Source organism: Perognathus longimembris, chromosome 21, assembly GCF_023159225.1.
Source record: "Perognathus longimembris pacificus isolate PPM17 chromosome 21, ASM2315922v1, whole genome shotgun sequence".
NCBI classification, from domain to species: domain Eukaryota; kingdom Metazoa; phylum Chordata; class Mammalia; order Rodentia; family Heteromyidae; genus Perognathus; species Perognathus longimembris.
The window spans coordinates 30,613,914-30,637,448 of record NC_063181.1 but is presented as its reverse complement, the minus strand read 5'-3'; the positions used below and the strand labels follow the sequence as shown (position 1 = coordinate 30,637,448).

Here is a 23,535-nt window from a genome sequence, read left to right as displayed (position 1 = left end):
CTTCCATGTAAGCCACATCTCCAGTACTGGTTAATTGAAGATGGAATCTTATGGAGGTTTCTGCCCAGGCTAGCCTGGAGTCTTCATCCTCCAGATCTTAGTCTCCAGAATAGCTAGAATTATAGGTGTGAGACATGACTTGTACTTTTACTGTGCCTTTCCCTCATGACTAATGAATAATGTGTAACTTCATCTCAGTGCACATTTGTCATCTGCATAGTCTTCAAATCTTTGTCCATTTAAAAAATTGAGTTGCTTTCTTACTCCTGAGTTTTAAGACTTCTTTATAGATTCTGAAGATATCCTATATCCAATGTCATTTACTAAAATCTTCTAATCTGTGGCTTGTCATTTAATTTTAAACAGTTTGGAGAACAGTTTCTAATTTTGATGAAGTACAATTGACAATCCTATTGTACTTCTGATATTATATTTAAGGAATCTTGACCTTACCTAAGATTTCTGCTTTCCTCTTTCAGTTTTACATTGTTAACTTTTACATTTAACCTAAGATCATTGGCTTCCCATAGGGTTTTTCTTTCAGTTTCACTAATTTCCAATCTGGTCTTCATTATTTTTTTCTACCAACCTATGGTTTAATTTGCCATTAATCGAAGAACTCTTTTTGTTTTTTCTCTTTTCATTTTTTTTGAGACCAAATTTTGATACATAGCCTATGTTGGCCTTGAACTTGGATCTTCTTTAACCAGCTGCCTGAATGCTGGAATTACAGGCATCAAATCTAGCTACTTTTTATTTTTTCAAATGTAGACAGTACATGCTTTAGAAATTTCCCTAAGTACTGCTTTAGTAGCATCTCATAGATTTTGAGACTTGCATTTTAATTTTCATTCAGTTTAAGATATTTTCTAATTGCTTTATCTTTTTTTTTTTTTTTGGCCAGTCCTGGGCCTTGGACTCTGGGCCTGAGCACTGTCCCTGGCTTCTTTTTGCTCAAGGCTAGCACTCTGCCACTTGAGCCACAGCGCCACTTCGGGCCATTTTCTGTATATGTGGTGCTGGGAAATCGAACCCAGGGCCTCATGTATCCGAGGCAGGCACTCTTGCCACTAGGCCATATCCCCAGCCCCTAATTGCTTTATTTTTGGTATATGTGTTATTTAGAAATATTTAGTTTCTAACTATTTTGTGTTTTCTAGCCATCAATCTGTTATTAATTACACTGTGGCAAAAAAAAGCCCACATTGTATATGACTTGAATATTTTAGATTTGTTGAGCTATATTTTATCTACTTTGGTATGTCATTAACTATAGCTCTTAGTTATTTGAATGTTTAGCCCTTCAATTTCTGTTGTTAAATTCATTGATTTTTTTTCTGTAATCTAAGTCCATACAGTGTACCTATCATCTGAACATTAAGATGTTTTATCTTGTAAGCCAGGTGCCAGTGGTTCATATCTGTAATCCTAGCTATTCAGGAGGCTGAGATCTGAGGATCACAGTTCAAAGCCAGCCTAGGCATATTTGAGAGACTCTTATCTCCAATTAGCCACCAAAACACTAGAAGTGGAGCTGTGGCTCAAATGGTACAGTAACAGCCTTGAGCAAAAAAAAAAAACCTCAAGGGCAGTGCCTAAGTCCTAAGTTCAAGTCCCAGTACTGGCAAAAAAAAAAAAGAAGAAAAAAAGAAAGATGCTTTACCTCTAGAAGAACAGTTTCGATTTTTTATTTATTTTTGCCAGTCAGTCCTGGGGCTTGAACTCAGGGTCTGGGCTCTGTCCCTGAGCCTCTCTGTGCTCAAGGCTAATGCTCTACCACTTGAGCAACAGCGCTACTCCTGGCTTTTACTGTTTAAGTGGTGCCGAGGAATTGAACTCGAGGCTTTATGCATGCTAGGCAAGCACTCTATCACTAAGCCACATTCCCAGCCCAGTTTGGAATTTTTACAAAATACTTTCTGTCAACATCTCTAACATAACTTTCTGACTATGCAAAGTAGGTACTACTGTTCTACTAATCTTGTATGCTCTGTTACAATTGATTATTATGGGTTGGCTTTCCCTGCCTCTTCATTAACCTTCAATTACTAAACAGTGGGGGTTTTACCTTTTAAGGTGCTAGGTATTTTTGGAGTCCTATTAATATTCTTGCACTCTGTCTGTTACATAGTTGAGTTGTTTAGAAGCAGGTCAACCATTTAATATTTTGCTTTGAGGATTTATTAGGTAGGTCCTGAGCTACCCAAGCCAGGCCTATCTAGTCCTCTTATCTTAGGTTTTGGCAGTATTGGGGATGTACTGAGGATCTGAAGCGTGCCCGGCAGGCATTCTGCCAGTTGAGCCATGCACCAGCCCTGACATTCCTAAGTCCCCAAATAACATCCGTGTGATCAGTCTGACATCAAGGAACAGATGAGCAACTGACACTTGGAGGAGACCCTTTGAAGGTCCCCAGAGTTCTCTGCGTGTGCAGCAATCTCTCTGGTCCTCTATCTTGGGAAGTCTAGCTGTCTTAGTCTTCTCAACCCAAGGAAGACTGCCTGGACCTCCCTGAAACTCTCAAGGCAGTTGTCCAGGTCATCAGAACTTATCTCACGTATTGCCCATGTTTCATAGGTTACTGTTCCTTGCTGCCTGACAGAACTACTGTCTCATATATTTTGTCTATTTTTAGTTGTTTTGAACCTGAGGATATACCTGGTCCCTGTTACCCTATCTTGGAATAAGTAGAATGCACTGTAGTCAGCCTCTCAGATATGGCCAGAGGATATTCTGTCATTCTTGGGACTCTTAGCAAGACTTGTAGAGACTGGAAAAGGATAACTCTGCTGGCCACAGGACATCTGGGACTCTTCTTGGGGACCCTCTGCAACTTTCCCACCCAAACAGGTAGAAAGCATGCACGCAGCCTCTCCTGGCCCTGCTACCCCCAGGGTGCATGTGTGGGTGCGCCCTCTCATCTCCAGAGGACCCCATTTCCATATAGACTTCTCTATGTCTGCTCCTGCTGGGCATGGCTACCAGATTGCAGCAATGGTCATTACTGCCCACATATCCTTACAAGGAACGTTTCTCAAAGTTGAAACCAGGCCACAGAAAGATCTACTGTGTGCCTTTTGTGGAGTCTCAGAAGTGCCCGTTTCTCCAGGTCTCTTCCAGAGGCTTGCCTCTCAGCTGAGAGGCCTCTCTCTGAAGTTTAATGTTGGGGAAATCAGGAAAGAGTCCACTATATATATTGTGCGGGTCAGAACAGAGTCCAATGGTCCTTTCTTATCTCAGATTGTCACCTTGGCTTGCTGCTGCTCCAGATGTAATAAGCATCTTATTAGATTAATCCAGTAGCTAGCAAAAGGTGTGGTAGCTTGAACTAAGGCAGGAGTCACATTTCACTAGCTGTATTCATTAGGAGTTGATACAAATGAAAAAACATATTTATTTCCAAGTACACATTAATATATGTCCAACTCATGAAAGCAAATAGAGCCAGCATGGGTGTAAGCTCCCCAGGTTTTCCTTTCATATAAGAAACTTGTTTCATTTTCAGGAACATGCTGGTTTTTTCTTTGTGGGCATATTTTCCCCTTAAGTCTATTCCATGGACCTGGGCTAGTTCACTCCCATGCAGGAAACACTAACTGGCTACTTATTTATTTATTTATGGTCAGTCGTGGAACTTGAATTCAGGGCCTGGGCTCAGTCCCTGAGCTCTTTTGCTCAAGGCTACTGCTCTATCACTTTGAGCCACAGCTTCACTTATGGTTTTCTGGTGGTTAGTTGGAGATATGAGTCTTGCAGCCTTTCCTGCTCAGGCTGCCTTTAATTCTCTATCCTCAGATCTCAGCCTCCTGAGCAGCTAGGATTACAGGTGTGAGCCACCAGTGCCAGGCACTAACAGGCCTTTTGACCTGATCTTTTTCTGACATCCCCTCCTGGAAGGGCTCTACTTCCCAATACCACTCACTTTTTCCTACTGCTGCCCTGAGTCCCTGTGAATTCAGAAGGAGACCCAGAGAAGCAGAGTCATGAGCATAGCACAAATGAGTCAAGGTGATGGTGGTGAGCTCAGTATACAGGTCTGGGCTGGCACCAGGACAAGCTGTCATGTGGCTCTCCCCTGGAGAAAGCCAGAAACAGTACTGCTGCCTCCCCACCCTGTTCCTCAGGTCCTACCTGCTCCTTCTTCCCAGAGCAGAAGGGCACAGGAAGTGGGATGAGGCACGGAAAAGCACACAGAAGCCAATGTTGATGCCTAGAAAGGCAGAAGGGACCAAGCCAGGCATCTGTTTGTAGTATGTGCTTGGGCAGAAGGAGGGGCATGCAGGGCAAGGGGCTAGGCCCTGCTAGAGAGGAAAACCACTGAGAGGTGCTGTAGAGGGTGTCCGGAGACCACACAGAGAAGCAGGAACTAGAGATGCAGTTGATTCAGGACCAAGTTAACTTAGCAGGAAGAGAGCTCCTTTGAAAAGTCAGGTAGATCATGCCATTCTTTTGCTCAAAACACATTGGGCAAAATCCAATCTCTTTATGATAGGCTCTAGGGCTGGCCACCTGTTGTCCTACAGTTCTCTGTGCCTGCTTTCTCTCTTGTTCCTTTCTCAGTCCCTCTGGCTCCAAAGGTCCCTCACTATCTGTGAATGCATAGGCAAGGCATCCTTTGTTCACACCCGGCTTACCCCTTCATGCTTTTGTCCAAAGGCAACCATTCCATCACACTGTTTAAATCTCCCAGCCTGTTAAGAGCATTAGATGATTCTCTCATGTATTATGCTCTTGGCTCCCCCAACAGAGGGTAGGTTCCAGGAAGACAAAGTTTTGCTTGGCTTCCTTGTTTGAGAATTGATATTATCTCTTTGGCCTCGAATAGTGCCTGGTATGTAGCTGCTGCCTGACAATGGTTTTCTAAATGGACTAGCTCACTGAAGCAGAGGCCTTGTTACAAGATATGGAGCACCGTGGCCTGGTTCTATTCAGACTGCTTAGACATTAGAATCTTTAGGCCAGCAGCCAGGAGTCCTGCAGCCGATAGACACCCTCCTTATTCAGACTCAAGGAGTTCTAATAGCTTCTAGTCTTTAGGTATTCAAGTAGGGCATATAGAAAAAAGAACATCTTGATGGATGTAAGTTGACTGAAATAGTTGGGGATAGTAAGATGCTCATGCCACACAGGAAGGGGCTGGTATTTGGTCCCTTAGATTTCCCAGTGTTTGCAAAGTTTCCCAGTTGTTTCCTTGTGCCCTTGCTGAAGGGGAACCCTCTATTGCAGAGTCTTCTGAAGTGTTCCAACTTGCTCCCCTGGGGAGCCGCTACAGTCCCTGTGGGTTTGGAACTCTTTACTGTGGATCTGCAGAGTGAGCAGAGCACACAGCCGGCAGCCATACAAAGTGACACAGACAGCACGCCGTGCACACACACACACACACACACACACACACACACACACACACACACAGATGCCCAAGGAGACAGCTAGGAGATGTGTACGGGGAGGACTAGGAGTCCATCACATGCAACTGTGGAAGTTGACAGCTCTCATACACTTGGCCAGGTGGAGACAGGAAGTACAAGAGAATGAGCAAACCAGAGGTCAGGATGAGGTCAGAGGCAGAAGAGAAAGGCAACAGGACATAACCAACAGATGAGCACTGTGTCTGGTGGCACTAGATGGCATGTTTCAGGAGACACAGGATGTGGGAGACAGAATGAAGAAGGTTCAGCATGCACAGGCCCTTGCCTGGCAGAATGAGGCCCTGGTGCCTACTCAGTCACGAAGTCACCATACGCTGACATTCACATGCCCACGTCATCAGTGTGTGTGCGTGTGGGGTGTGTGTGTGTGTGTGTGTGTGTGTGTGTGTGTGTGTGTGTGTGGCTGGTCCCTAGGAGTAGGAGCTTGAACAACATCAATGTACACCCCGCTCCCCCAGCTGTCTAGGGTGATGTGTTAGTTACCAAAAGTAGGTGTTTTACACAATGATTTCCCCCCCCCCCCAAGGTCTGTAGGGAATTTAAGGAACACAACCCTACCTGCTGATTTTTAAAGAAAAGGAGAACTTTGAGCCAATCAGGAGAAAGGTAGCAGGCAGGAAGCAGCTAGAAGCCAGGCTCCTGGACCTGTGAGCTGGGCTGAGGCAGATGTGGAACCTCTGCTCTGCGTCCACTGACTAGGGAGAGGGCAGATGAAGGGGGGGAGGGGAACCTGAGGAGTCCCCTAGCTGGTGGTGGCTGCTTCACAGGGAGCAGTCCTTAGATGCAGTTGAGAGTCGCTGAGGCAAAGGTCAGGACCTCTGGGCTTTCTCTCCTTGGGCTGGGGCACAATGTCATGCTGAACCACACCAAAAGGAGTGACGGGAATAAAGGAAGAGAGGGAGAAAGAGAGAGAGGAAGAGGGAAAGAGAGGAAGAGAGAGAGAGAGGGAGAGAGGAAAAGGAGACAGAGGAAGTAAGAGAGGGAAAGGGAGAGAGCGGGAGAGGCAAAGGGAGAGAGAGGGTGAGGGAGGGAGAGAAGGAAGGAGGGAGAGAGACTACCAAAGAAAAGGAAAGGGCTTAGCCTCAGAAGTGGCCAGAGTGGAGATTTCAAACACCATCCAGCTGATCCACACCAGCCCCTGGTCAGAACCTTCTGGGCCTCCCAGTGTCTGAACATTTGCAGCTAGAAACGCTGACATCTCCGAGAGGAGGCCCTGGGAAGCGTGCCACATCGAAGGCAGGCTAGGGTGACGGTGCAGCCAGCGATTTCCCACCATCCCAGGCCCTGCTAGGCCTCGGGGCTGGTGGTGAGGGCCTGGGAGGTGTGAGGCACATGGGTATAAGGGCAGGCAGTGTAGGGGAGAACCCCCGCCTGCACAGGTGTGTGTCACCTGTCTCTCTCTATGGCCTCTGCTCTGCCTGGGAGGAGTTTATTATTGGCAAATTAAATATTCCACCCCCAGGAGGGAGAGAGGATTTCCAGGGATGAAGTTTTCAGAAGGGGCTAGAAAGGTGAGACACAGCTCAGCCCTGCCTGGTCCCAGGGGATGCTCACCATTCATTTGGGAGGGCGACAGTGAGTAGTCGCGGTCTGTGTGCCGCCGATCTGGCTTCAGGTTGCGGCTCTGCCGGCCAGAGCCCTCCAACATGTTCACAATCTCATTCCGGTCAATGTTCCGCAGGGCCGCGTACAGGCTCTCCACTGCCAGGAAAGGAAAGAAGGGACGTGAGGGGCGGATGCCAGTCATCCAAGAGCAAGAGGGAACGCAGCACAGCTGGCAGGAAAACTGGGCCAGGAAGAAGAGAGAAGAAAGGTGATCCAGGTTTTTCCAAAGGAATTGATTACAAATGCTCCTTTGGAGAAGGATCTTTTCTAAAAGCTAACAGTGGCCTTTTCCCAGGCCTCGCCTCTATCAAGTGCTGGGGACCAGAGCAGTGACATCACACATGCCAAGCCAGGACATCAGCATTGAGAAACAGCAACAGTCCCCTCATCAGGCAGTTTAAAAGCATAAAGCTGTGGGCTGGGGATATGCCCTAGTGGTAGAGTGCTTGCCTCGTATACATGAGGCCCTGGGTTCAATTCCCCAGCACCACATATATAGAAAATGGCCAGAAGTGGCACTGTGGCTCAAGTGGCAGAGTGCTAGCCTTGAGCAAAAAGAAGCCAGGGACAGTGCTCAGGCCCTGAGTCCAAGCCCCAGGACTGGCAAACAAACAAACAAACAAATAAAAGCATAAAGCTAGTCTATCTTTTTTCCTCTTCTTTTTTTGGAAAGGAATCTCAGGACAAAATAAGGGTGAGGATGATTCTGTCCTTCTGACATTCTGGGTCCTGGCTAGTTGATCTGAGATGCAAATGGTAACATTCAACTTCCTCTTATTGCTGTTGATAAGAATGTGGTTGAGGAGTCTCAGAAGAAAGAGCAAGCCTCATCTTCCCTCTAGGCTGGGGAAACTCTCCTGGGAGACGAAGGTGGACTAGTTTCTGTCCCACCCAACTCTGTCCTGAGATAACAGCCAACACTGGATTGGTTGAAAATTCCAGGAAGTCTTTGAAGATGAGAGCAGGCATAAATTATCCTACAGTTACATGGTCATCCAAGGGAACAAGGGGAAATTTTTATCTTACTCTGAGAACAGGAGAAAGATTGAGGCCAAGACATGTGCATGTTGTGAGAGGCATAAGTGTGTATGTATGTGCATATGTATGTGTGCTTGTGAGAAAGAGACAGAGAAAGCAAAAGAGTGCAAGAACACCAGCACCAAGGTCAACGTAAGGCTTGGCATTGGAAGGAAGACATCCTTTGGCAAGAAGCAGGTCTAGCAAGGCCATGCAGCTGAACAATACTGACTCTTAGCATTTTCGCCTTCCCGGGCAACCCAGAGGGTCAGCAAGGCTGCACTTTGCTCCAGCAAGGAATTGGGGTTCTCTACTCGGATCCTGTTGATGTCTTCGACACTGAACTGCAGCTCCCGGGCCAACTCTGCAGACAGAAAAGCAAGAGCAGCTGTGAGACCAGACTGCTGAAATGCAGCCACCAGGATCCCATGTTCTCATCAAGCAAGCAGCTACCCCTTTGAGGCTCCAGAAAATAGGCAGGGTGCTGAGTGAAAGAAGGAACAAACAAATGTCCTCTCCTGCTGCTTTCCTGGTTACAAACAGAAGATGGCGAGAACAAGCCTCGTGGGAAGTTCATCTACTTTTCCAAGGTCTTGGGACAAACAAATCACCCAGTTAATCTGGAAAAGGAACTGGAGGCACAAGTCGCCTGCAAATACACATTGCTGCCCAAGAGGTCACAGACTCTCCTCCAGGAACGTCTCTCTTCGGTGGTTGCCCGTTTTCAGGAATGTGTGGTGTTCACATTTAAAATGAAACCATGTTTCCACTTCAACACAACACAGCAACAAAGAACCATGGCTCCTGCATAGGTGTTTAGAAGATGGAGGTGCCCCTGAGTGTACTTTCAAAGATGAGGAAGAATGAAGACGTGATAGTGTCATCAGAACATGCCTGTACAACACACATGCAATGCACACACACAAACATATGTGCACACATGCACAGGACAACCTCCCCCCCCCCCACCACCATGGGCCCTGAACTTCTGTTTCAGCAAGTTGTGGCTGAGGATTCTGTGGGTGAGTGGGTGCGAAGTTCATTCATATGAAGGCTAACAATAAGAAAAGCTGGGGGGGAGGAGTGTAAGAGAGTCAATTTATAGCGCCTTTGCTGCATAAAAAATATTCGGAGCACTTTCTCCCTTCATACATCTGCCTCCTTTAAAGTCAGACTTGACCTGTTGTTGGCAAGAAGCCCCACAGGCTCAGCTATGGCCAGGGTGATAAGTGAAGCACCAAGTCTTTCAAGCTGGAAGCTTGCTGTCTAGCTACTCAGAAGGCTGAGATCTGAGGACTGTGGTTTGAAGCCAGCTTGAGCGGGAAAGTCTGTGAGACTTATCTCCAATTAACCACCCAAAACAAGTAGATATATGGCTCAAATGGCAGAGTGTCACCTTGAGTGAAAAAGCTGAGAGACAGCACCCAGGTCCTGAATTCAAGCCCCAGTATATACACACTCCACTCCTCCTCCCCCCGCAATATCTGCCTTTCTCACCTCCTTTTCCTCAACAAGCTACCTTTGAAGGATGGAAAAGGTAAAGGGGAAGAGGGGATATATTTTTGTGTGTGTGCTGTTTTGCTTATTTGTTTTGATTTTTGGGATTCTGTCGCTTGCTAGCTTCAAAATAAGCAAGTCACTCTACCAAGCTGGATTTCAATTTTTTAATTTGTTGAGACAAGGTAAACTAGATAAATGCTGGAGTCTTTGGTAATGTTAAGAATTAGTTTTGAGGGCTACACTCAGTGACTCATGCCTGTAATTCCAGCTATTTGAGAGGGAGAGATCAGAAAGATGGTAGTTTGAGGCCAGCTGAGGCAAAAAGTTAGGTAGACTTCCATCTCAACAAAAAAGCCGAATGGGGTGCCATGTTTATCACCCCAGCTACATTGGAGGTATACATAGCGGCACTGTGGCCAACCTAGGCAAAGAAATGAGAGACACTATAACAAAATAAAACACATTTGTTCCAGACAAGAGTGGAGGGGAAAAGCTTACTGCTTTCCATAGGCACCGATGGATGGTGCTGGGAAACTGGGCTTATCCCAAACATCAGATCAGATGCCTAGTGCACAATGGAGAGAGTTAGAAATGCCCACCTTAGATCATGTGGGGATTTTTCCTGCTCCTAAGTCCCTACTCACCTGCCCAGCTAAGGCCAAGGTGCTCTGTTATGACAGCCATCTTCATATCTGCTTTGTCAGTCCCACTGGGAAAACCTGGAGAGACACATTGGACCTCAGTTAACAGCCTGGGAAGAACACAGCATCGGCAGGTCTCAGGGCCTCTGGCAAATGGATGTGTAGGTCACGCAGGGGACCTCAGAGGATACTGATCCCTGCTTCTGTAAGGCCCTGGGGGAGATCTGGGAACAGACTGAGGACACTGCATGAAGAGATCATCTCCTGGCCCTCCCCATGGAAACCTTTCTCGGAGCAAGCACGAGTCTTCACAAAGAGGTTCATACCCAGAGGTGACTCGCTGAGAATGCTGTATCTCAGAGACAGGGGTGTCAGGGTTCTTCTCCTGTCCTCAGCTCCACTCCCCTGCAGAGGACAAAGAAAGGATGTGCTTTGGGTTTGGCACACCTGGAGAAAGTGGTGTAAACTCACGCTGCAGGGAGTGCAATTGTGGCCTGGGCCCACTAGGAAATTAAAGGAGGGAATGGAAATGAATGACACCTATTATTTTATTAATGACAACTACAATGTTCCTAGCTCAGGCTGTGATCCTAGCTATTCAGGAGGCTTCAAGCCATCCCAGACAAGAAAGTCCATGAGACCTTTATCTCTCCAATTAACCACCAAAAAGTCAGAAGTTGAGCTGTGGCTTAAGTGTCAGTGAGCAACATTGAGCAACAAGGCTCAGGGACAGTGCCTTGTGTCCAGTCCCTGAGTTCAAGCACCAATACCAACACACACAACAACAACTACTACAATGGCAGACCCTATTTGTGCAGCCCTGTTTAATACTTATGACAACCTATAGTTAGGTCCTGAAGTGTTGTAAGGTAAATTATCAGAGAGGCACATTTTGAAGGATCCAGTCTTGGAGTCTTTATTAGAGCATTAGCAATCTGAAGGCAGCCAGTTGTCACAAAGGCCTGCAGCCCATAATAATGTTAACACTGTCAGGAAACAGGCCAGAAAGGAAAGAACAAAAACAATACCAACAAACCAATTCAGCTCCAATGGAGAGCTGACTTGGGACAGCATGGTGACCCGAGATGAGCCAGAAGACAGGACACAGGATGTGAACAAGGAGATATGCGGCATGGTGTAATGGTGCCTGGGCTGGTCTGACCCTAAATAGGGTCAGGTCAAGGGGCAGGGTCACAGAAGCTCCCAGTTCCAGGTACTGTACTGACAGGTTCGATAACCTATAGGCCAAGTGCCCACCCCTGTCTCCAGGAATTCAGGAACACCCATCACCTGGGCGGGGCGGGGGGGGGGGGGGGGAAAGGACGGACTTCCCTTCCTCTAGAAATTCAAACACACTCATCAAGACAAGATGTCAGATCCTACAATTCATCACATGGCCAAGATGGCCATGAGCTGCCCCAGCTCTGACACAAAGTCTCCAAGCCCACAGGAAGATTGTGTCCCTCACTGCTCTATCACAATAAACAGTTCTTGCCTGTGAAAGATCAAGTCTGGCCTGTTTCCTTCCTTTCTCCTCCATTTTCCTAACACATGGTGCTGAAACCTGGGAGAGGAGAAGTGCCAGGAGTAACTGGGTCCCCTCCACCTGCCTCCTGGCTGCCTCTCATGGAGCCTTTTACCCTCACTTTCCAAGGCCTCTCCCCACTGGGAGCACAGAGCCCCCTGTGCCTCTTCCTTTTCCATTTTCCTCCTTTCTCCTTCCTTTTCCTCATCCTTCTTCTGTCCCTGGACTCTGACCTCCAGGCAGGAGGCTCTTCGCTGTTTGACTGATTCTACCCACCACCCAAAAGCCTTCAGGACAGGGTAACTATCCACCATTTGTGGCAGAGGTGCCCGGACACAGACCAGGGGACTCTGAGAAGTCCCCCATGGAATTGAGTACTAGAAGTCCCCCACAAACCTAGAGATTAGATGTCCCTCAATCCCTGTCTGCGGGGTCCCCAGAGGCTCCAAGAGTCTCTCACACTTTGCTGACCCTCTGACACTTTTAATTAGGACCTTGGGGATACCCTATCCTAATGACTGGGCACTTATTCATTTGCCTTTCCAAAGCATCAAGGATGCCTGAAGTGGCGGGACAGGCCACTCTGTAGTCCTACCAAATTTTCAAAATGGGCTCTACATTGTTCATTCCCAGAGACACCCCACTGGCATGCCTGCAGTCTAATCTTAAGACTCTCAGGCTGACTGAGCTGATTTGTTTGTAAACAATGGCCATGGTTGGCCTGAATTTGGAACCTTCGATTTTACTCTTACTGATCAAACAATTCTCCAATGGAACAGCAAGGGGTCTGAAGTCCCCTACACCCATGCCCTCCTCCAGAGACCCCTCTGCCTGTCCGATTCTGCCCACCAAGTCTTTCTCTTCTGTAAGCCTCCCCATCATCTCCTTTCTAGGTAACTCACTTTATCTTGTAGCAGCTCAATCTCTCTTACCTTTCTCTTCTCTCTCTCTCTGATGACCTGCAGACCAGAGATCCTTTCCTCCTTCCTTGCTCTTGTAATTACATTCTTGTTATTTGCAGTTTCCTTTTCCCATCCAAAAAATCCCATAATAAAAACAAACCAGATCTTTTTGGTCTTTGGGACTCAGACAATAATCTAATCCTTTTCTCTTTCCTGAGTCCACTCACTTCAGAATCTGGATTCTTAATTCCTCCCTTAAGACAAACTCCTCTAGGAGGCTGCTGAAGGAAAAATCCCTCCTTCTCATCTCTTCCCTATCAGATAGCTCTTTTCAGCTGCTCAAGCATTCACTTTCAGTACTTGCATTGTGCTGCATCCTGCCCTTAAAAATGTCTACAGGTTTAAAGTGCTGCCCCCTCTCCTTGGAAACCAGTTTGGCCACCCCCTTCCCCAATTCTCTCTACAGGTCTGGGAGACTGACATCTAGGAAAAGACAGAGGGGCTTTTCTGCAGCCCCCCATTCTTCCTTCTTCTAGGTGTTAAAAGATCAATTCATATGTTAATGTGCCTCATTACCAAAATTGTCTTAAAGATTTTCTGTTCTTGTTACCAGTTGTTTTTTTTAAGCCTAGAAAGTCTGTTAAATTCTGTTTGTTGTTGTCTGAATCTTAAGTTTTGGCTTGTGTTTTGTTTGCAATTGCCTGGTTTTCTAGCATTGGCCAGATGGTTCTATCATGCACTGGGCAACAACATCTTTTGCTATTTGTAATTAGAATTCCAAAAAAATTTACAGCTCATTTTCATTTTTTAAAAACCTAAGTGTGCCTTAAATTTTTTGTACAAATGTGTATATGTGTGTGAGAACATGTTCAACACAATCTTATTGTAATATATAAAATCTGTTATCATGGTATACAAAAGTAATCTTTTTCTATATTTTAGTGCCTGAAATTTATGTTCCTTGACTGCAAATATAAATCTTGTGTCAAAGGAGTTAATTATCAAGTGTGCTGTTTGTTAAAAGGAAAAATCCTTATCAAGGGAAGTAGTAAAAGGAATGAGACCCAGCTCAGCTCCTAACCAGTTGTGATGAAGAAGAATACTAGCTATGATGAAGAATAGGTAAACAAAGAGGAAATTTAGTAAAGAAGGCCTTGGAAAGGGAAACAGAAAACAAAAAATGGATTCCTTTGGATAAGAGAGGATTTGGGAAGAATTATCTTAAATGTTTGTTACAAATCCCAGAAGGGTCAAGTATATAGCAGATGGAACGAGTATATCTTATAAGTAAAGTTGGTATGTAATTAAGTTGGCTGTGATTTAAATAAGGAAAAGACTGATAAGGTCACTGATGTAAAACAAACATGCCATTCTTTATGTTCATCTATAAAAGTAATTGTTCATACCTTAATATTTATGTTTCCCAATTATAAAAGACACATTGAATACAGAGCTAAGAAGATACCAACTCCTACTTTCTTCATTGTAATCACAAAAGTTTAGTAATATCTACAATGTGTTAATCTCAATTAGTATCCTAATATATACAATGAAAAACTAACTAGATTGTTTAATCAGTTGCTGTTTTAAAACTCTCATGTTTACTGAACTTGTCATTATAGATTTTATCCTCAGACTCACAGAGGGCAGGTGATTCTTACAGGTTTGTCAGATTTAACTTTGATTCTTAATAAGTTTCAGGTAAGTCCTGCTTAAAAGCTATGTCTATTTGATCTCCTTTTTGCTTAAATTGGGAATAAAAGGGGCACAGAGACTCTCTTACCCCTCTGATGTGGGAGTCAGCCAACTAGAACAAGTCATCCTAGCAATGAGCAATGCCAAATATCACCCCAGCGAGAAGAAGAGACATTCCAGACCCACCCGGGAAGTCCTGGTGACCAGGGACCACAAAGAGGCAGCTGGGAAGAACTGCTCAGCTAAGAGGGGATGGCATCAGATCTGGAAAAGTCACTTTGTGCTTGCCCTTTCAAAATTAACCAGAGCCAGGAAATCAAATGAAAATTGTTCATAAGCATGCCTTTCTAATATCCATATCTGTCTACCTTCTAACTGGACGGGAACTTAGATTCTTGCCTTTGTCACCTCCTATTTCTGTTTCCCATCCATACTATATAGTCCAGACTTCTATAGTCCAGTTATACGGAAATTCTTCCTTCCCTGTAATATGCCACAACTGGGAATATGCTCCAAATGGAGCTTTTCTGGCATGTGCCCAAGTATGTTTTCCTGGGTCATTCATATCAACCAGTCCTGCCACCTTGTCAGCTTTTTGCCTGATCTCACCTTTTTCAAAAGTTTCTTTTTAGCAGGATAACAGCCCTCACTCAGGACACTACCTGGAAGCACGTCAGGGCACTGCAGGCAACTGGAGGCTTCCCTTACACTGCTGCCCTGCCCAGCGCAGACCTGTACCCTGAAGACCCCAGCCCCAGTGACTCCTTGACGCCTCCATGTCAGCAGGAAGTAGCCACATCCCTCAACTTTTTATATTCCTTCAGGGTTTCAAATGATGGGAATCTGCTCTGTCTCATAACTCCACACCACTCCTCTCTCAGCCCATTCTTTCTATGTATCCAAAGACCCTACATGAAGTGAAGGACTTGCCTCTCCCCTCTTGGCCCACTCTTTCTATGTGTCCAAAGATGGAGTATGAAGGATCGATCCCCACCCTGTTTCCACAAGTGCATTCAGATACCAGGCAAGATACCAAAGATATGTGCAGATTGCCTGACTCCCACAGGGCAATCTACCCAAGCCTGGCTGTGAACATTCCATCACGGGCCCAATTGAAAAGCCCCCCCACCGCCCTTGACCTAGTGGCTTTTTCGTTAACCTCTGCCTCCTTGCTCAGACCTCATGAAACCCAGCTCCTGTCCCAGTTCTGACAGAGTCTGCAAGCCTGCAGGAAGGCTGTGTCCCTCGCTGCTCTATCTCAATAAACAGTCCCTACCTGTGAAAGACCAAGTGTAGCCCGTTTCCTTCCTTTCTCTTGCATTTTCCTAACAGGTACTGCTTTTGTTCCCATTTCATTGATGAGGAAACTGAGGTGCAGAGAGGGTAAGCAACTTGTTCAAGGTCACCCAGGGAATAATCAGTGGAATTGAGGTGATCTTAAAAACCTTGTTTTTCTTTTTGGATATCTTCCTGCTCCACAGACCCAGTTTTGACATTAGCCTAAGGATTAACACTTGTTTGCTTTAGGCTGCAAGAAATCTTTTCTGAACTATGATAGATTCAGGGTAGAACACAAACAGTGTAATTTCTTAGAGAAGTTAACTCATAGTCCAACAAAATAAACACTAGGAAACGGGTACTCAAAGTGGGGAGTGGGAAACCCTCCCAAGAAAAGGGAGAGGAATGAAAGGAGGAAGCAGGTGAGAAGGCAACCATAAAATCCAATACATATCCTACAAAATTAAGACAATCGCGGGAAAGGGTGAGGAGGAATGAGGGAAAATGATGAAAGGGACGACACTAATCAAGATGCATTATATTCACAAACTGCTTTGTTGAATGGCAACTCCTTACAATTCCTTAAAGATAATTTAAAAAAAATCAATGCAGACTAAGAAAAGAAAAAGAAAAAAAAAGAAAGAGAGAGAACCCAGAAAGAACAGAGAAACAGCCATGGATTTATACAGGTGACTGCTTCTTTTTGAGTTGATCATAGGAGGCTAACGATTAAAACAACTATGAGACAACACTGGCAGGAACATGGAGGCATTCCAGAGACAATGACGCTGGCATTCCTGACAGAGGTGAGACCTGTGACACTGACAGGCATTGGTATGTGAACATACGCGGTGAATAGAGACTCCTTGGCTGAGCTCAAATCTGGCTGAGGGCTTAGCACCCATGAAGATCAGTCGATGAGACACTGCATGGCCAGTGACCCTGAGCGACTCAACACCCAGCTCCAAGCCTCAGAACTCTCAGAGGAGGATGCTCTGACCTTCATGTCCTAGAGCCCAGGACCCCATGTCAACAGACCCAATACTTCTTCATGTTACACGATCAAAGCTGGACTGAGCATTGTAGACAGGCTCTGTAGGCCCAGCCAGGCCACAAAACAAATGTCCCCAGCAACACTGAGAACCATTTGCACCTTGGAAACTCAAAGGCAACCTTGTAGCAGGAGTCTGTTTAGGGGACCTCCTCAGGGCCCCCTCCCTCTGCACGCGGCTGCTTACCTTGGTGCAGGGAGGCATGGTGATGTTGAGGTGGCACAGGATGTGCTGGGTATCCTCGTACTTCATGGCCTTGCGCAGGAATGACAAGAAGCCTCCGGGCTCCCGACTGCTGTCCCTCACCTGAAGTCAATAACAGGGGAGACTTAGCCAGCTGTCTGTGGCCTCCGGGCCAGCTGGCTCAGCAATTTCCACTTCCCAAACTTCCTAGACCCAGACCAGCAGGTGGCCAGAGGAGTGAGCAGCCAGAGGGGGCCAGCACCTTGACGGGGATGGCCAGACGGTTCTCCCGAAATGACTGGAAGTGGAAGCTCCGTTGCTGGGCAGCTTTCTTGACGGGGACCAGGTTCCCGGAGAGCTCTGCAAACAGGGGCATTCCTTCTAGAACCTAAAAGAAAGGAAAAGCAAACAGTCCACCAGGAAAAAGTGCCCCTGAGCTCCCATCCTCCTCTCCCCCAGATGGGCTTGTGTCAGCATGAAGAACGCTGGTATGCCCTGAGAAATGCCTTCCTGTCTACAGCCAAGATGATGAGGTGCACTCCCCTCAAAGGGAACCATGCATACAGCCTGGCACTTATCAGGATGACATCCAAGAACGCTAGAACATCACCAGGAAAGCATCATATAACTTCTGGAAAAAACTAGTCTAGTGTCACGTGCTCATGAGAAGTGTTGGAAAGACTATGTTCTATTTCAATCTCACCTATCATAAGGATCCCTTCCATATTCTAGTGCTTTCTACTGGGATGTTCTTGTGAACACACTTGACAGTTAAGGAAACTGAGGCCCAGAGAGAATGATTGCTTTGCCCAGCGAATATCTAGGATGACAGCAAAACTGGGATTCAAGTCTCAGTCCCATGCTTCTGCCCCAGAAAGATTTAGCTCAGATTTGGAGGCCAGACCCCCAGAAAATTCCTGGCTTACTGCACATCTTAACTTGAGTAAGTAAACTGGGTGGATAATAGGCTCTAATCTAGGTCCCAGACCTAGACTAATCAGTTGTCTGCCCATCTCCTCTGCTGTTCAATAGGCCCTCCAAACTTCAATGAAGCAGACAAAAGTGTGGGCTCTGAGCTAAGAGACTTGGGTAGATCCTATCACTGCCACTTGTTCTCCCATAACAAACACTTAACTTGTGTAGACTCAGTGTGTTAGTGTGTAAGTAGGGGACAATAAAGGAACAGGCAAGTATGAGAATGAAATTATAATGCGAGCAACCCATTTTGCTATTGTTTTAGGTGATACTGGGATTTGAACTAAGAATGTTGTGCTTATTAGACAGGCACTCTATCCACTGAGTCACTGCATCAGTCCTTGTTGCATTAGTTATTTTCAAGGTAGAGTCTTGCTTTTGGCTCAGGTCAGCCTGGGCTGCCATCTTCCTGTCTCTGCTTCTCTGCCCTCCCCTGCAGTTCTAGGATGACAGGTGGGACCACCTTACCCAGCCACTAGCTCAGATGCAGGTACAGCAACTTTTTTTTTTTTTTTTGTCTGAGCTGGCCTTGAATTTTGATTCTCTCATTTCTACCACTCAGGTAGAGATCAAGCCAGTCAAGCCACTGCACCCAGCTGTACTACTTTTATCTTTTTCCCTCCTTTCCTCCCTCCCTTCCTCCCTCCCTTCTTTCCTCCATTTCTTTCTTTCTTTTGCCAGTACTAGTACTTGAACTCAATTATTTGAACTCTTGCTTGACTTTTTCACTCACAACAGATACTCTGGTACTTAAGCTATACCTCTGGCTCTGGATCTCAGCTTTCTGAGTAGCTAGGATTATGAGCCACCTGCACCTGGTTGTGGCTTAGCAGTAGAGTGCTTACTTAGCATGCATGAAGCCTGGGATTCAACTCCTCCTCACCACATAAACAGAAAAAGCCAGAAGTGGAGCTGTGGCTCAAGTGGTAGAGTGCTAGCCGTGAGCACAAAGAGGCTCTGGGACAGTGCCCAGGCACTCCCAGGGTAATTGGCAGCTCAAGTCCCAGGACTGGCAAAAAAAAAAAAAGCGTTTTTAAGAGTCCAGGTTCATAAAAAGTTCAATAAAGCATTACGAGTTGCTGATCAACTGTCTACTACCTCACCAGGAAATGTATGATTGTCTCCTTTGGGTCTGTTGTAGCTTGAAGAGACAGAGCAGGAGTCTCGAGTCCTCTCCCCTCATCGCCCTCCCCTCTACAAGGAGTGTCCACAGTCCTGGTAATTACGCTCCCAGGAGACAGTGTGAGGAGCCTACCAGAGCTCCAAGGCCTTTTCTCCTTGTGAGAGGTGACAGAGGCCTTTGGGGGCCCAGTCACAAGGGGACCCATACCTCGATGTCCCTGCTCCGGGCCACCTCCACGAAGTTCTCGTGCTGCTCAAGGGTCTTGTCCACCTTGTCATCTGTCATGCAGTAGCACCGCAGCCGTCCCTCGCGGGGATCATTCATTTTGGCAAAAATGACAAACTTGGCCATGTAGGGCACTGCGGTAAGCTCCTTGTATAACAGGGTGGCAAAGTTCACAGCCTCAGCAGTTCGGGGACAGTCTGAAAGCCAAAACCTAAACAGTGAAGAAAAGGTATGAGCTTATTCCTGAATGTTCCATGGCCACTAGGGCAGTAGGAACTCATGAGTCACACAACACTGACCACCATGATCAGGGGCCTCTGTGTGGATCTTCAAGATCAAGACTGGCTATGCGGATGGGGCTCCCTGCGGCTGCCATGCTGGGCTGGGCAATCCTAGTCTCACCTGGCAGAAACGTTGGTGGTGAAGTTGGCGCACTCATTAGCATACACAAGCTTGGTTGTTCCCGTTATATCTTCCCACTGGGCCTGGTCGGTTCCGCCTGCAACACCAGCAGAAGTGGGGCTGGGGGACATTCTTCCGGATGTAAGCACGGAACTTACCAAACCACTGAGGGGCAAGCGTATAAGGGCAGGGGTGGTGGCACATCTGGGTGACACGCTCTTAGTCTGTGGCCCCAGCACACGGGTGTTCTCATACTCTGTTCCTCATCCTGTGGATCTGCAGCTCCCTCCTCCCAGGGCTCAGAGGTGTGCTGTCCCTCCACCATGCTCAGAGAGGATAGCAGAACCTGAGGTGCCTGCTGGCTTGTACCACCTTGTCCTGTTCCTCTGTGTTCCTGAAGCAGAGACACCACTCACCAATGACACTGCACAGCAGACGCAGGCTGGTGGTGTCTCCCTCCCCGCTGTCTCTTGGGTTGTCTGTCCATGAGGGAGGGAGCGGGATTCGAAGCCCGATGGGACGGTGAAACTTCCGGCGCCTTGGTTCCACAGTGACGATGGGGCTGAATGTGGCCTGGTTACCCAGGAGCTTGGTGACCAGCTCATCAGGGACAGGCTGGGCCTGTGAAGTGCCAAGGATAGGAAGCTCAGCCCCAGGCAGGGCAGCGATGGTCCTGGCTAGTTGTTAGGGACAGTATGGTACCCTCTTAATACAGGGCAAACCCTGGTGAGGAAGTGCTCACACTGGAGGACTATGCACTCCACTAAGGAGCTCATACCACCACTCAGTTTGCATTCTGAGCCTTTATCTTCTATTTCCTGCCCTCAAGCACAGAGGCCTTTGCTTAGCACTGTAGCCTACTGCCAGCAGCTCACAGACTCCCTCCTGCATAACTGGCTATGCTACCAGACCAGCCACAGGCCAGATAGTCTGAAGAATGCTTTTTGCCAGGGCTAGCCTCCAACCTCAGTCCTCAACCTCTGCCTCCCACGTAGCTAGGATTACAGTCACCGGGCCCAGCTCCACCTGACTTCCTTCCGAGCTTTCAAGTCAGATCTCTCCTATAGAGAGAAGAAAAGGGGTGCTCAGTCTGGAGGGGGCTTCCCCAGGCCTCGGAACTCCTGCTGCTTCTAGGACTGGGTGAAGGGCTGCATCACCTGCAGGGCCAGCTTCACTTTCTTGGTGACAGCATTTTCTGGGAACGTTGCTTGCACCAGGGGCACCAACTTGCTCTTCAGAGAGCCCCCCTCGGGGCCGATGGTGTCGTAGTCCTGGCAGAGCCGGGACATGATGACGAAGTACAAAGGGAAGTCAGTGGTGATGATGCGGCAGACCCTCTTCTTCTCCAGCTCCTCCAGGCTGCCCAGCTCTGGAAGCATATGCACCAGCCGTCCGCATGAGGCCCAGAGCTCCCTCACCCCGGAGACGGGCAGCCTCGGGGGGCCCACTGGGAGGTGGGCCAGCACAAGAGGTACAGGCTGCAAGCAAGGACTTGAGAGCCACTTACACACACTGGGGACCGGAAGTTTGGTATTTGTGGGACCACTGCCATTCTTTCATAGCTCCCCAAACTCCAGAAAGCTCTGGTAGCCCACCCCAAAGGTCCTAATTCAGATCTCATCTTCCAGAAGGGAGTTCTGCAAGGAGCTCCTTACCTTCATCCATCCCATTGAGGATCTGATCCAGATAGGTTTCTTCATAGCGGCTCTTGTGTTCCTTCCACACAGAGCCGTTTTCGCTCCTCAGAACCACGAGCTCACGATCCCCACGGCCATGGGAAGCAAAGTGAGGGATCTCCACAATCACAGGACTGAGGCAGGACAGAGCAGAGGGTAGGAAGTTGTTCCCGATGTGGGCAGGTAGCCAGGGGCACAGGGAAGGAAGGGGTGGTCAGCCCTGCCTGCAGGGAGAAGGGGCTTCCACAGCTTCTGTGGAGAGCCCACCTGTGAGCAGGTCTCCAAAATGGAACCACTCTTCTGCAGGCTCCTGAGGTTCCCCTTGCCCTTCTGACTCCCACTAGGCCAGAGGCAATGTGATGGGAAGGCAGGTTTGGGGGTAAAAAGGGTAAGTAACTCTCTTGCCCTGCCTGTACAGCTGGAGTTCTGATGAACAATTCTGCCCTTGGATCTAGTTCTGAGAACTCAACTCATTTCCCTACACAGGGGGCTCTGTCAAATGACCACTATGACATTTCCCTTGGAGGGAGGCTTTCAGGGCTACTAGTCCTGGGGCTCAAGCTCAGGGCCTAGTCTGCTCCCTGAAGTATTTTTGATCAAGACTAGCACTCTACCACTGGAGGTATAGCTCCACTTCTGGCTTTTTGGTGGGTAATTAGAAATAAGAGTCTCCCAGACTTTACTTTCCTGCCCAAGTTGGCCTCAAACCAAGATCCTGAGATCTTAGCCTCCTGAGTAGCTACGGATTACAGGCACGAGCCACTGGCACCCAGCCAGGGGGAAATTCAGGAGTACGTATGCTGTAGGCTGTGTTGGGAGGCCAGCTCACAGCGGTGACAGGAGGGTAGATAGAGATGGAAAGGAAGGCCAGACCTGTGTCAACCTGAGGATACACAAGCTCCAAAGAGAACCCAGTCTCTTCAGAGAAAGTGAGGCCTAGGCCCATGCAGTCCTTTCATTTTGTGATCCTTGGAAGCCACTGAATGACCACTTCAGTGCCTACATAATTACCCTAGGAAGCCAAAGTAGCCCGTCTGTGCATCTCCCTAGCCAGTTCTGAGGGCGGTACTATCCACCAGTGGACCTGCCGATGCCCCAGAGGGAAGGGCCCTCCTGAGAGCTCAGCCCCCTGCCGGGTGGGGTGGTGCTGGGTAACCGGCCACCTCACCTGAGGAACTGGGCTCCTGTGGGGCCCAGTGCAATGATCCTGCTGGCCAAGCCCTCCTCTTCAGCCAGCGGGGGCGGCGTGTTCAGCTTCTGGGGCTTGACTAGGCGGCAGGTGATGCGTGTGGGTGCTGCACACGTCCGGGGTGGGATCACCACCCTCAGGCCATTGTGCCGACTTCCTCTCATGGAGCCACCCCGGGCATCCACCATGAAGCTCACGAGAAACCTGGAAGCAGTGCAGATCGCTGTTGGGCGCTGGTCCCCTCCCCCTGGAGACAGGAAGAGCGGAGTCCTGGAGTCCCGGAACTCACCCTGTGTGGACGGGGCTTGCCACGGGGCTGATGTTGTCTGAGGTTTCTGTGGCTGGGCTGCTGGGGATGAGTGAGTCCTCATCGTACTCCTTAGAGGCCTGAGGAGGAGATGAAGGCCCCTGTCTTGTATCCACCACCCCCCGGGCCACCTGCACACGATCCGGGGCTACCCAAGCTACAGGGGCTCAGCCCCTGACGCTAACCCCTGACACTCAGGGGAACCCATCTGCCTCCCCCTGTTCAGGGCTTCTGCTTGACTCCAGTCCTGGGCTAAAGCACTGGACAGACAGTGCGAGTCCTTAGTCCTCACTCTGTAAGTCTCCTTCCCCTTCTCTCCCACCACATCCTATAGGGAAGTTCTGCTCCACACAGACGGAGCTCCCTCTGGAGTTTGTTCTGGGCCTTTGGCTGTCACCTCCTAGCTACATGCCCTGTTGGCATCTGGGCTCCATGAGGTGAATCCATAAGGCACTGTGGGGCTTCCCACCTTTCAGCATGCCTCACAGGAACACTGTAACACCAGCACCCCCAGCTGTTGGTGACAGGGCCTTCCTGTACGCCACAAGGATCCGGGGCAGTCAGCAGGATCTTCCCTGGCTTTGCTGCCCCTCCAGCTTAGGGACCCCTGAACATATCCCACAAGGGTGAGCTCCCACTTCAGGAACTGGGCCTGTGAGAGTTCACTCTGCTTTCACAAGCTTCCGCTTGTCCTGGGCCCTGTCCTTGTCTAGTCCAGTCTTTGCCTCCAGTCTCCCTCCTCTGCACTCCAGAAGGGCTTGCAGCACCGGTCACCTGGGCACCTCTCTGGGCCCTTGCCTGTACATGGCGC

At 48.1% G+C, this 23,535-nt stretch overlaps 1 protein-coding gene across 5 annotated transcripts in view; it reads right to left on the bottom strand.

Annotated features, from left to right (window-relative positions):
* Ank1 (ankyrin 1) overlaps window positions 1-23,535 on the bottom strand; it is a 137,134-nt gene that overhangs the window by 23,005 nt on the left and 90,594 nt on the right. For all 5 annotated transcript variants that reach the window (XR_007208507.1, XM_048330266.1, XM_048330268.1 and 2 more), the window contains exons 25-37: window positions 22,707-22,804; window positions 22,397-22,621; window positions 21,208-21,362; window positions 20,710-20,921; window positions 19,969-20,173; window positions 19,553-19,649; window positions 19,133-19,361; window positions 17,090-17,215; window positions 16,831-16,950; window positions 10,519-10,597; window positions 10,196-10,270; window positions 8,284-8,415; window positions 6,984-7,130 (exon numbers count right to left, since the gene is read on the bottom strand). Coding sequence is in view for 4 of the 5 variants with exons in the window: in XM_048330266.1 (XP_048186223.1) it covers window positions 6,984-7,130; window positions 8,284-8,415; window positions 10,196-10,270; window positions 10,519-10,597; window positions 16,831-16,950; window positions 17,090-17,215; window positions 19,133-19,361; window positions 19,553-19,649; window positions 19,969-20,173; window positions 20,710-20,921; window positions 21,208-21,362; window positions 22,397-22,621; window positions 22,707-22,804 (1,900 nt within the window). In the remaining variant the exon portion in view is untranslated. The remainder of the gene's footprint in view (window positions 1-6,983; window positions 7,131-8,283; window positions 8,416-10,195; window positions 10,271-10,518; window positions 10,598-16,830; window positions 16,951-17,089; window positions 17,216-19,132; window positions 19,362-19,552; window positions 19,650-19,968; window positions 20,174-20,709; window positions 20,922-21,207; window positions 21,363-22,396; window positions 22,622-22,706; window positions 22,805-23,535) is intronic.